Consider the following 14693-nt stretch of genomic DNA (forward strand, 5'->3'; position numbering starts at 1 on the left):
GAGCATTGGTAATGGGTACACGTCTTTAACTGTAATCTTGTTTAAAGCACGATAATCGACACATAAGTGCTGTTCCCCTTTTTTTTTAGCTACCAATAGTACGGGGTGTAAGGTGATTTGGATTCGCGAATAATTTTATTTTCTAATAATTCGTTTACAATTTCCCTGATAGTTGATCGTTCGCTTTCTGAAAAACGCCGTGGTCGAAACGTAATAGGTTTCTTATCCATTAAATCAATTTGCATTTCGACTATATCCGTGAACCCGACATCATAGCGTCCTTGCGCTATGCAGTCTCTGTATTCATTAAGAATATCAAGTACATTTTGTTGCACCCCTGTATCTTCAATACCTATCGTCACATTTTCTTTATTAACCTTATCGGTAACTTGGTGGTTTATTATAAGGAACTACTCCTCGTTCTAAGTTCTTTTTATTTAGACAAAAACGCTGTTGATGTCCCCTTTTTCTGCAATGATAACAACGGAGATTTCGCAATTCTCGATTCTCCATTGAAGTAATGAAACGCGAATTGACATTAACATCAAAGTTTCTAGTCAGAGGCGTCTCTTGCGTTTTTGTCGGTAGTGTGCGTAAATGTCGCGCTAAAACAGATGGTTTCGTAATACCGGCCGTCTCGACTGAAAATTTCACTTGTTGTTGTCGTCAATGTCACCCATAATCAAATTTACTTTATCCGAATCTTCAAGCGAAATTTTCATTTGATTGATTAATCCTAATTTCTCAAAAGCGTATTTATAGAGACTTTGATTTGGTTTTGGTTTACAAGAAAAAATTCTAAACATCGCCGTGTGCAGATCTCTTTTAGTTTCAAAATTGTCCAAAAGCATGGCTTTCCATTCGTTCCAAGTATGTGTGTGAGTTTCTAACCGTTGATACCACACTTCCGCCGGGCCACGTAATTTACTGAGAGCTAAATTACAAGTTGTTCTATCTGACCAGTTATACATTTTTGCGTACTCATCTACCGAGTGTAACTATTGATCCACATTGTTTATAAGTGGATCAAAGGAAGACACTATTTCTCTAGAAATACTCAAATTCATTTCGGTACTAGGTTTTGTTTGTCCTAATTTGTCAATAAGCTTATTCATGCTTTCCACAAGCAAATAATTCATGCGTAAAATATCGGACGAAGACTCACCACTCGAATGTCGTTTCAAGGTAACGTTATCTCTAGCTGTTTCAGGAAAATCACTCCTAAATCTCCTAACACCAGGTTCAGATTCTTCCCAATCCGAGCTGCTTTCCATTTTTTTTTTATCTACGACACTGATAAGATTTGACTGGGCACTATCCCACTCCTGATGTAAAAACAACTCAAAAAAAAACTCTTATTTAACAAGTGTTTTAAGTAAAGTAAACTATATCTTTTGAAAGTTTGATCAAGAATAATCCAGGCCCCTTATTTTTTTTTATTCGCCTCCAGTTGTTGCCATTCCTTCCGTCTCGTATATAAAGACTTTATCTTATTTATTATTTTAAACAAATCAGCCAGTCGTATATTCATAAACATTCGTGGCCTCAAACACTATAAATAACTAAAACAAATCTAAACAATAATAATTCTTAGTATCAGAAGTTAAATAAGTCTAACATTAATAATTCTTAAAACTATATCAATTCGGCCAACCTGACTTATTCTAGTCCTCGAGAATGTTTATATGTTCAAAACATACGATAATATAACATTAGTATTAGTATTAGTCAACATTTAACAGGATATTAGAAATTAAAATCTACAATTGCCACATAATAATATTCCTTAAAACTATGGATATATAATTTATTTTACAAATTTAAGTCTATCAACAGAAATAATAACCTTGTACAGCTTATCCCTTTGCTTTTCCCCTCAATATCTTGCACCAAATATCTGTCATTACCCACCAGTTTGACAATTTCGTATGGGCCTTTATATTTGGGTGACAGTTGTAATATAAACAATTAATACATATGTTAATATACTTTGTAACGAACTCTCTCTTCCTAGGAAAATAATCACTTTTCTTTACGTTTTCCAATGCTTTGTCAACCCCTAAATGTGCAAGATTCTTATGAGCATTACTAACAATATCGAATCTTAAATCCACCGGGACATATAATCTCCAAACACCAGTTTTCGAAGTTTTATATACCCTACCACTGTATAACGTAAACTGTTTATGTGTATTTATATCACCGTCTTCTAACTTATTAACAATAGTTTTTGTTTCTATACACGACCTCTGTATGGCGGCCACCCAGTCTGTATTAACTGTAATTCCCAAGACAGGCAACCCCGAAACCTCTATCTCTTTAGCTATCTTATTATTCTCGGCCTTGTGGTATTCAAAGGTATAGTCGAATTCCGATAACCTGACAAACCACCTACCGATTCCAGGATTTAAATCCCTCTTTTTGGCTAACAACTTTAGACTATTACAGTCGACCTTAATGACGAACGGTATACCTAATAAATATACCCTAAATTTTTCGACTGCTGCGACAATTGCTAAACATTCCAACTCGTAAGAGTGGTATATTTATTCTATCGGCGTGGTTTTACGGCTTGAATAAGAGATTACCCTTAATGTTTCATCTGATTGTTGTTGTAATAATGCCGCCCACAGACCGTTCGCAAATGCGTTTGTATGTAATTCGGTATAAGCCTTGGGACCATGAAACTTAATACTGGTCTATTTGCCAGAGGCAGTTTGATTGAATTGAATGATTGTTGCTTTTCCTCCCAACGAAAATGAATGTTCTTTTTAAGCAAATCGCGAAACCCTTCACAAATAACCTGAAAAAGCTAGCTAAGCCCAAAAACGAGCGCACCTCATGCGTGTTGGTAGGCAATTCCTTCGCGTGATATAGTAAACCCCAATAGTCAATCTTTCTCTTAAAGAAATGACATTTACCAAGTTTTAAAGTTAAGTTTGCAAGTCAGTAGGATATCTAGGGGCAAATCTCCTTATCTCCCAATGCTTTTCTTACGGCACTTCCGCTCGTTAGATTTGGCCTCTCATTGGTCCGCCCCGTCCCCTTCTTGTGCCATGTGGGTGTTTTTTGTTGTTATCCTCCATTTTTTTAACGCCTTTGGGCTTGAAATCGTTTCCCCCCTGTTCCCCTCGCATTGCCTTTTATGGAATATTTTCTTATGATGTTGTAATCGTCAGTAGTAATACACTGGGGCTTCTGGGACTCAGAATGGTCTGTCCATCCAGTTCTGACCATCGTCCAGTTCTTCGACACCTTTGGAGGTCATTCTTCAGCTGAAGAAGGTCATTCTTCGGCTGAAGAAGGTCATTCTTCGACTGAAGAAGGTCATTCTTCAAGAATGCACACAAACACACACACACACACACACGCTCAGGCAACACCCCGTACAACCTCCTTCCACCGTAGACGTCGTCGCTGTTGCTGCAGTTATGGGTAGTTGTAGGGGTTGTTTATTGAGCATGTGTGTTTTGTGCGTGTGTGTGTTATTTTTTTTTGTGTGTGTGTGTTGTGTATGAGTATTGTGTGTTGTCTATTTATGTCTGTATTGCGTTGTGTATTTGTGTGTTGGAGGAGGATGTATGGATGATAGTTAGGTGACGTAGACGATTTCTTTCGCGAGTCCCAAGTCCGACATAGTTCAACTACTACTGACGTAGACGATTATTTTCGCGCGGCCGGGTTCGAACCGAGTACGAGTGCGAGAGTACGACCATCGATCATGACGTTAACGCCCTGGGCCACCGCCTCGGCCCGCTTGATCGATACCTAAAACCGGTTGATACAACAAGCGGCGTGTGTGTGTGTATGTGCGTATGAGTGAGTGTACCATGTCGCCCGTAGCTAGACAGAGCCGCAGCCGCCGTCGGCTTTGAATCTCGTAAAATGCATGTATACGTTTAGTTAACGTATATACTATAGTAGTAGTAGTAGTATGTAACATACATACATACATACACCTAGTTTGTTACACAAGTTACATTTTGTTATCGGCTTTCGACAGTCTGATACGCGATGATTTACGCCGCAATTATAACAATTAATTCTTTTTATCGACGAATTCTTATATTGTTTTTGTTTATAAAGTTGAGTAGGAACCTGATCATTTAATTTTTTATGATATGAACTGCTTGTATTACTGTTTTTAGTAAAAGTTATTTTAGTAATTGATTGATGACTCAAATAGTTGGCTAATTCGCCTACTGTTTTACATTTTGCCTCTCTTGCAGATAACGCAATAGTAACATCACCAAAACTTTCGATAACACTGTCAATCAAGAACCCTTCGGGAATATCCAAATTTTGTTTATTTAGTTTTGCCACCTTTTCGAAACAAAAATCACTCAAATTTTGTTTATAACTGGGTTCATAATTTGCTGCTTCCCCGAAACCGACTTGTGGCTAATTTAATTCGTCCCATTTATGAAAAGTTGTAAGTCCGTCTACTTTAATTAACCACTCCGATACACTTAATGAACCGACACCTGGATCAAAAGTTGGAATGACTGCCTCATTTACGGCTAGACTAAGAGTCGGAACATTAATTGTAGAGAGTCTATCATTTAAAAGAGTACTCATCTTTTCTTCCAGACGTGCAAGTTTCTTCTTTTGTCTCGAGATTTCCCTTTCATATGTTGAAGACCTTTTTCAACTTTTCTCTTTGTGTTTTCTTTTGGAACTCGTACTTCTGGTCGCTCTTTCCGGACTTTTCATGGATAGGGGTGATCTTTCTGGGGTGTATCCCTCTGAAGATGTGGAATCTCCCGATGACGGTAGTCGCCTTGATGTGGATGGTATTTCAGGGAGGTGTCCATCCGGAGTTTGCGATCTTTGTTGTCGAGAATTACTACTTTTATGTTTGTCCATTTTAATTGCCTTTAAACACTTGTCACTAACTTATTAAATGTACTTTTTATGCACATGGATTAACCAATCCCACTCCTGAATTTATAAGGGTTGAAATTAAACTAAACAGTTCAAGGTTCAAAACGAATGACACTATATATTTTTCATAGTCCATACATCGACTTTTTATATATAACCTTTCATCGTCATGTCTTAGCATATAATAATCCAGTTTGTCATCCAGTTACAATCTCATCCACATCGCTCGTGTTGACCTTCCTAAGGCGCCTTTCCTGATAACATAACCCAAACATCGGCTCTCGATCGGCTACCAGGAAAAGCCCCTTTCTTGTACCTCTTACAGAATATAGGACAGACATTGTTCCTCGATAGACCACTTTAGTTACAATCATGTACATAATTGGATGTATATTATTCCTTAAAAGGGCTATTTGTTTTTTTTTAATGGAAGCAGAAAGTTAAGGAAACAAAAGATAAACAACATTGAAGATATAATAATCATGTCACCACAAAAGTAATGACGCATTCGACGGATCAGGTTATTATTTATAATTTATAAAAGTTTAACTGTCACTTGATTTTTAATTGGCACGAATTTTATCAAATTGATGTTTTATGCATTCAATAAAAAATATCATCCTATCAGAGTTTTCCCAATGATATTTTTGCATTAGTGAATAAAACTTCAATAATGAATACTATATACAAAAACTTTATTTACAACAAATTTACTAACTATAAAAATAAACGGATAACAACTAAATTATAATGAAGTGACTAAAAACGTAATCGGACAAGTTGAAGGACAAAATGTAGCTGACTTGAAAATATGTGACAAAGATGAACTTATCGTAATACCACCACCAATACCTAGCCAAAACCAAACAACGGAAAACAGGTTCGCAGAACTAAGTATGGGCAAAAACCCAACAGGGCAATACCCTGTCTCGAGTAATTGCATTCCTAATACATGAGAAATATGGACAGAATGTCATAAAATTAAATGAGGGTGAATGCGACCGCCGAATACTTATATTGACCCTATCTATTGTAGTTATGCCGACACTGTAATTATATGAGGCACTATTTGGATGACATTCAATAAAAATATTTTTTGTAACCTTATCGTGACGAATATTTAATTGTAGGTATTTCTTTACTGTAATAAACTCAATTATATTCAAATTTTGTGAACAATACTGGGCGTTAGAAATAAAGTATAAAATTAAAACTGACACAGTTCCCTTTGTTGTTGTTCAATTTTGTCTACCATTTTGCATCGAATAGCAGTCACATCGATCGGGTTTGTGTCATCATTATCGTTTTCTGTCACGGATGTTAGTCGTGATCGGATGCCCAGTAATGCTTCATGAGGAGAGACATCAATAGATTTATTAATAGTACTGTTAATGCCAAGCTGGATATTTGTAACATTTTCATCCTATTGGTTATCTTCCAAATTTGCTCCCATTGTTTCCAGAGAGTCTAGTAACCATTTCCCCTTGGTATCCCAACAGCATTGAGATGGTGAGTCACATCTAGTTTCTTTAAATATTCGCGGAATTTGTTTGAAACAAATGCTTTACTCAGGTCAGATATTATTCTACGAGGTTCTCCGAAAGTTTTTCTCATGTCATTAAGACTCTGAATGACATGCGAAGCTTTTATACTTTTTACAGGATAAATTATTAAAAATTTTGTGAAAGCGTCAACTATAGTAAGTATATATGAATTTCTGAGTTTGGACAAACCGACCTATGTGGTCCAGATGGATAGTGTGGAAAGGTTCCGGTTTCTTGTGAATTGGATGAAGGAAGCCTGCTTTTTTACCGCTCGGAGATTTGTAATAAAGACAGTGTAAACAGTTTTTAACATATTTATTAATGAATCGTCGCATTCTTGTAAACCAATATTTACTGGATATTAACTCATAGGTTCTTTCAATACCAGGATGACCAACATCATCGTGGCATAACCGTAAGATTTGAAAACGGACCCTTTTTGGAACCACTCATCTGTAATTCGATAAACGATATTATCTTTTAATTTGTATTCAGTAAAAATTTGTTTGTGCAAGTGAGATTCGCCGCTTGCTAATGTGTTTTTCAAGTGCTTGATTTTTTTGTCGTGCTGTTGTGCCGCTAGCGTCCAATCATTTTCGGTTATGTTTATCGTCAATACATTCTGAGAGGCTTCAGGTAAATTGCGGCTGAGAGCGTCAACGTGACGCATTCGCATGTTTCCTCGATGTTTTATTTCAAAGTTATATTCATTTAGATACATTACCCACCTTCCCACTCTGAGATTTAAATCTTTCTTTTCAGATGTACTGCGAACAGCTGCCCAATCGGTAATAATTGTGAAAAACCTACCATATAACATTGGTCTAAACCATTTGACTGATTCTACGATTGCCAATGTTTCTAGTTCGAAAGAATGGTAGTTTTGTTCCGTCAGTATAGTTTGTCGGCTAAAATATGCAATTACAAGTTCTCGGTTTTGTTGTTCTTGGACTAAAACTCCAGCTAAGCCTAAGCGACTGGCGTCCGTGTACAAGGTTGTTGGTAGTTTTGTATTAAAAAGTGTTAGGAAAGGTCTAGAAACTAAATAAGTCTTTAGTAATTCAAAAGCTGTTTGTTGAGCAGTGCTCCACTCCCATTTTTGGGCTTTATGTAATAACATACTTAGTGGTTTTGCTTTTTCAGCATATTTCTCTATAAACTTACGAAAGTAGCCTGTTAATCTCAAATAGAAGTCTTAGAATTTGCAGTACTTCCTTCAAAGTAGTAAAGGTATCTACAGGGGTCTTTCCGGGAATCAAGATGTCGTCGAGGTAGACTAATACTTTGGTGAAAAGCAAATTACCTAACGCTGCATTAATCATTCGACTGAACACCGCTGGTGCATTACAAAGTCCGAATGGTACACGTAAATACTCATAGAGACCATCTTCAGTTATAAAGGCACTTAAGGGAATAAATTACATGGACTCATCTTAATTTGGTGATAACCTGTCACCATGTCGAGACTACAAAAATATGTGTCTCCATTTAGNACATACATACATACATACATACATACATACATACATACATACATACATACATACATACATACATACATACATACATACATACATACATACATACATACATACATACATACATACATACATACATACATACATACATACATACATACATACATACATACATACATACATACATACATACATACATACATACATACATACATACATACATACATACATACATACATACATACATACATACATACATACATACATACATACATACATACATACATACATACATACATACATACATACATACATACATACATACATACATACATACATACATACATACATACATACATACATACATACATACATACATACATACATACATACATACATACATACATACATACATACATACATACATACATACATACATACATACATACATACATACATACATACATACATACATACATACATACATACATACATACATACATACATACATACATACATACATACATACATACATACATACATACATACATACATACATACATACATACATACATACATACATACATACATACATACATACATACATACATACATACATACATACATACATACATACATACATACATACATACATACATACATACATACATACATACATACATACATACATACATACATACATACATACATACATACATACATACATACATACATACATACATACATACATACATACATACATACATACATACATACATACATACATACATACATACATACATACATACATACATACATACATACATACATACATACATACATACATACATACATACATACATACATACATACATACATACATACATACATACATACATACATACATACATACATACATACATACATACATACATACATACATACATACATACATACATACATACATACATACATACATACATACATACATACATACATACATACATACATACATACATACATACATACATACATACATACATACATACATACATACATACATACATACATACATACATACATACATACATACATACATACATACATACATACATACATACATACATACATACATACATACATACATACATACATACATACATACATACATACATACATACATACATACATACATACATACATACATACATACATACATACATACATACATACATACATACATACATACATACATACATACATACATACATACATACATACATACATACATACATACATACATACATACATACATACATACATACATACATACATACATACATACATACATACATACATACATACATACATACATACATACATACATACATACATACATACATACATACATACATACATACATACATACATACATACATACATACATACATACATACATACATACATACATACATACATACATACATACATACATACATACATACATACATACATACATACATACATACATACATACATACATACATACATACATACATACATACATACATACATACATACATACATACATACATACATACATACATACATACATACATACATACATACATACATACATACATACATACATACATACATACATACATACATACATACATACATACATACATACATACATACATACATACATACATACATACATACATACATACATACATACATACATACATACATACATACATACATACATACATACATACATACATACATACATACATACATACATACATACATACATACATACATACATACATACATACATACATACATACATACATACATACATACATACATACATACATACATACATACATACATACATACATACATACATACATACATACATACATACATACATACATACATACATACATACATACATACATACATACATACATACATACATACATACATACATACATACATACATACATACATACATACATACATACATACATACATACATACATACATACATACATACATACATACATACATACATACATACATACATACATACATACATACATACATACATACATACATACATACATACATACATACATACATACATACATACATACATACATACATACATACATACATACATACATACATACATACATACATACATACATACATACATACATACATACATACATACATACATACATACATACATACATACATACATACATACATACATACATACATACATACATACATACATACATACATACATACATACATACATACATACATACATACATACATACATACATACATACATACATACATACATACATACATACATACATACATACATACATACATACATACATACATACATACATACATACATACATACATACATACATACATACATACATACATACATACATACATACATACATACATACATACATACATACATACATACATACATACATACATACATACATACATACATACATACATACATACATACATACATACATACATACATACATACATACATACATACATACATACATACATACATACATACATACATACATACATACATACATACATACATACATACATACATACATACATACATACATACATACATACATACATACATACATACATACATACATACATACATACATACATACATACATACATACATACATACATACATACATACATACATACATACATACATACATACATACATACATACATACATACATACATACATACATACATACATACATACATACATACATACATACATACATACATACATACATACATACATACATACATACATACATACATACATACATACATACATACATACATACATACATACATACATACATACATACATACATACATACATACATACATACATACATACATACATACATACATACATACATACATACATACATACATACATACATACATACATACATACATACATACATACATACATACATACATACATACATACATACATACATACATACATACATACATACATACATACATACATACATACATACATACATACATACATACATACATACATACATACATACATACATACATACATACATACATACATACATACATACATACATACATACATACATACATACATACATACATACATACATACATACATACATACATACATACATACATACATACATACATACATACATACATACATACATACATACATACATACATACATACATACATACATACATACATACATACATACATACATACATACATACATACATACATACATACATACATACATACATACATACATACATACATACATACATACATACATACATACATACATACATACATACATACATACATACATACATACATACATACATACATACATACATACATACATACATACATACATACATACATACATACATACATACATACATACATACATACATACATACATACATACATACATACATACATACATACATACATACATACATACATACATACATACATACATACATACATACATACATACATACATACATACATACATACATACATACATACATACATACATACATACATACATACATACATACATACATACATACATACATACATACATACATACATACATACATACATACATACATACATACATACATACATACATACATACATACATACATACATACATACATACATACATACATACATACATACATACATACATACATACATACATACATACATACATACATACATACATACATACATACATACATACATACATACATACATACATACATACATACATACATACATACATACATACATACATACATACATACATACATACATACATACATACATACATACATACATACATACATACATACATACATACATACATACATACATACATACATACATACATACATACATACATACATACATACATACATACATACATACATACATACATACATACATACATACATACATACATACATACATACATACATACATACATACATACATACATACATACATACATACATACATACATACATACATACATACATACATACATACATACATACATACATACATACATACATACATACATACATACATACATACATACATACATACATACATACATACATACATACATACATACATACATACATACATACATACATACATACATACATACATACATACATACATACATACATACATACATACATACATACATACATACATACATACATACATACATACATACATACATACATACATACATACATACATACATACATACATACATACATACATACATACATACATACATACATACATACATACATACATACATACATACATACATACATACATACATACATACATACATACATACATACATACATACATACATACATACATACATACATACATACATACATACATACATACATACATACATACATACATACATACATACATACATACATACATACATACATACATACATACATACATACATACATACATACATACATACATACATACATACATACATACATACATACATACATACATACATACATACATACATACATACATACATACATACATACATACATACATACATACATACATACATACATACATACATACATACATACATACATACATACATACATACATACATACATACATACATACATACATACATACATACATACATACATACATACATACATACATACATACATACATACATACATACATACATACATACATACATACATACATACATACATACATACATACATACATACATACATACATACATACATACATACATACATACATACATACATACATACATACATACATACATACATACATACATACATACATACATACATACATACATACATACATACATACATACATACATACATACATACATACATACATACATACATACATACATACATACATACATACATACATACATACATACATACATACATACATACATACATACATACATACATACATACATACATACATACATACATACATACATACATACATACATACATACATACATACATACATACATACATACATACATACATACATACATACATACATACATACATACATACATACATACATACATACATACATACATACATACATACATACATACATACATACATACATACATACATACATACATACATACATACATACATACATACATACATACATACATACATACATACGTACGTACCTACATACATACATACATACATACTTACATACATACTGTTACGTCCTGGTTTTTCGGGTTCGGGTTCGAACCAAAACTTAGTTTAACTTTATTTTTCTTTTAATTAGCTAACACTAAATTTTTCTATAAGAATGACGATGTTAAGCCTTCAAGAAAAACGAAGAAACCTTAATTTATTATTTATTTTGAAGTTACAACCGACAGAATGACAGCATAAATAACTTGCCTTGGTCTAATTGTGATCCCTAATATATAGTAATATATACCACTAATTATATGACTAACTTAAAACTAATCACATTCAGTCCTTCCTAAACCACTTTGTGACCATGGATTGGAAGCCTTTTGAATTGGTGTTTGAAAAGTCTAGTCAATTTCCATCACATTTGTCAGAGCAGGTTCCGATGTAGAATAGGTAACACCAGGTTCACGATAGCTTGGTTTACCTTGAACCAAGGTCGTCGGTCTATTAATATTGAATATTCTGATACACCTGCCGCAATCACATCCTCCAAATTTTGGTTTGGTAAGGCGAAGGCAATCGGGACAGCAGCAAAAACAACAGCAAAGTAGTATTAACAAACTTCCAATAACTGTCACAAGGGATAAAAACCAGCCTGATGATGAAATAGACAAAAACGATTGCGTTTCTTCAGAATGAACTTTGTTTTCTAATTGTTCCAGACGATGATGATTTAACATTAACTCCTCCTGATTCAAGTTAGACATTTTAATCGGAGTTAATTCTAGAGTTTTAGCCTTTTCTTCTTTTTCCAAACAACAATCAGCCTCGATTGGTACTTCCTCGGCAGTAATGTTGATCGTGGACGTTCGATTCTTTTCACCATTTATTCTTAATCCATTTGATAAATATCCATTACAACTAGGCGATAGAGTCAGAATGGAATTTCGGTAAACCATCGTAGTTCGGATACCACTACCGGGACAGGTATAGGTGTACTTTTATGTTTTTGTATTTAGAGGGGTTGTCAGTAACAGAAGCCATCGATTTGCCTCCAATCTTATTGCCGTCTCTTCCACCAAGGGTGCCATCAGCCGATCACACAAATCAGTCCATTTCTTTTTTATGAGCAACTCAACCTCACAGGAAGGATTATCAGAAACAGAAAAAACTTCTAAACTTTTACTCAAATAAATATCATCTACCATAATCAGATCTGATGTAAAATGCAATTTAGAATAGAGAGATTTACCTTCATCAACCGCCAAGTAAACAGAATTTAGAAGTATGATATTAAAGTGATCATTCAAAAATTTCGAAGGAACGGGAATTGGATATAGTTTATAAAGATTAAATTTATTTCTTGTTAATAACGGTATTTCAACTTGAAAATTATAGAG

The 14693-nt window shown here is 32.2% G+C and overlaps 1 protein-coding gene across 2 annotated transcripts in view; it reads right to left on the minus strand.

The window, feature by feature from the left end:
• Nucleotides 1-1390, minus strand: part of LOC108736854 — a 59388-nt gene extending 57998 nt beyond the window's left edge. For both annotated transcript variants that reach the window (XM_018469440.2, XM_018469441.2), the window contains exon 1: nucleotides 1166-1390. In XM_018469440.2, coding sequence (XP_018324942.1) covers nucleotides 1166-1274 — 109 coding nt within the window. In that variant the 5' untranslated portion in view covers nucleotides 1275-1390. The remainder of the gene's footprint in view (nucleotides 1-1165) is intronic.
• Between the last annotated feature and the right edge of the window lie 13303 nt (nucleotides 1391-14693).

This window comes from Agrilus planipennis, unplaced genomic scaffold (assembly GCF_000699045.2).
Source record: "Agrilus planipennis isolate EAB-ADULT unplaced genomic scaffold, Apla_2.0 scaffold4, whole genome shotgun sequence".
NCBI lineage: Eukaryota > Metazoa > Arthropoda > Insecta > Coleoptera > Buprestidae > Agrilus > Agrilus planipennis.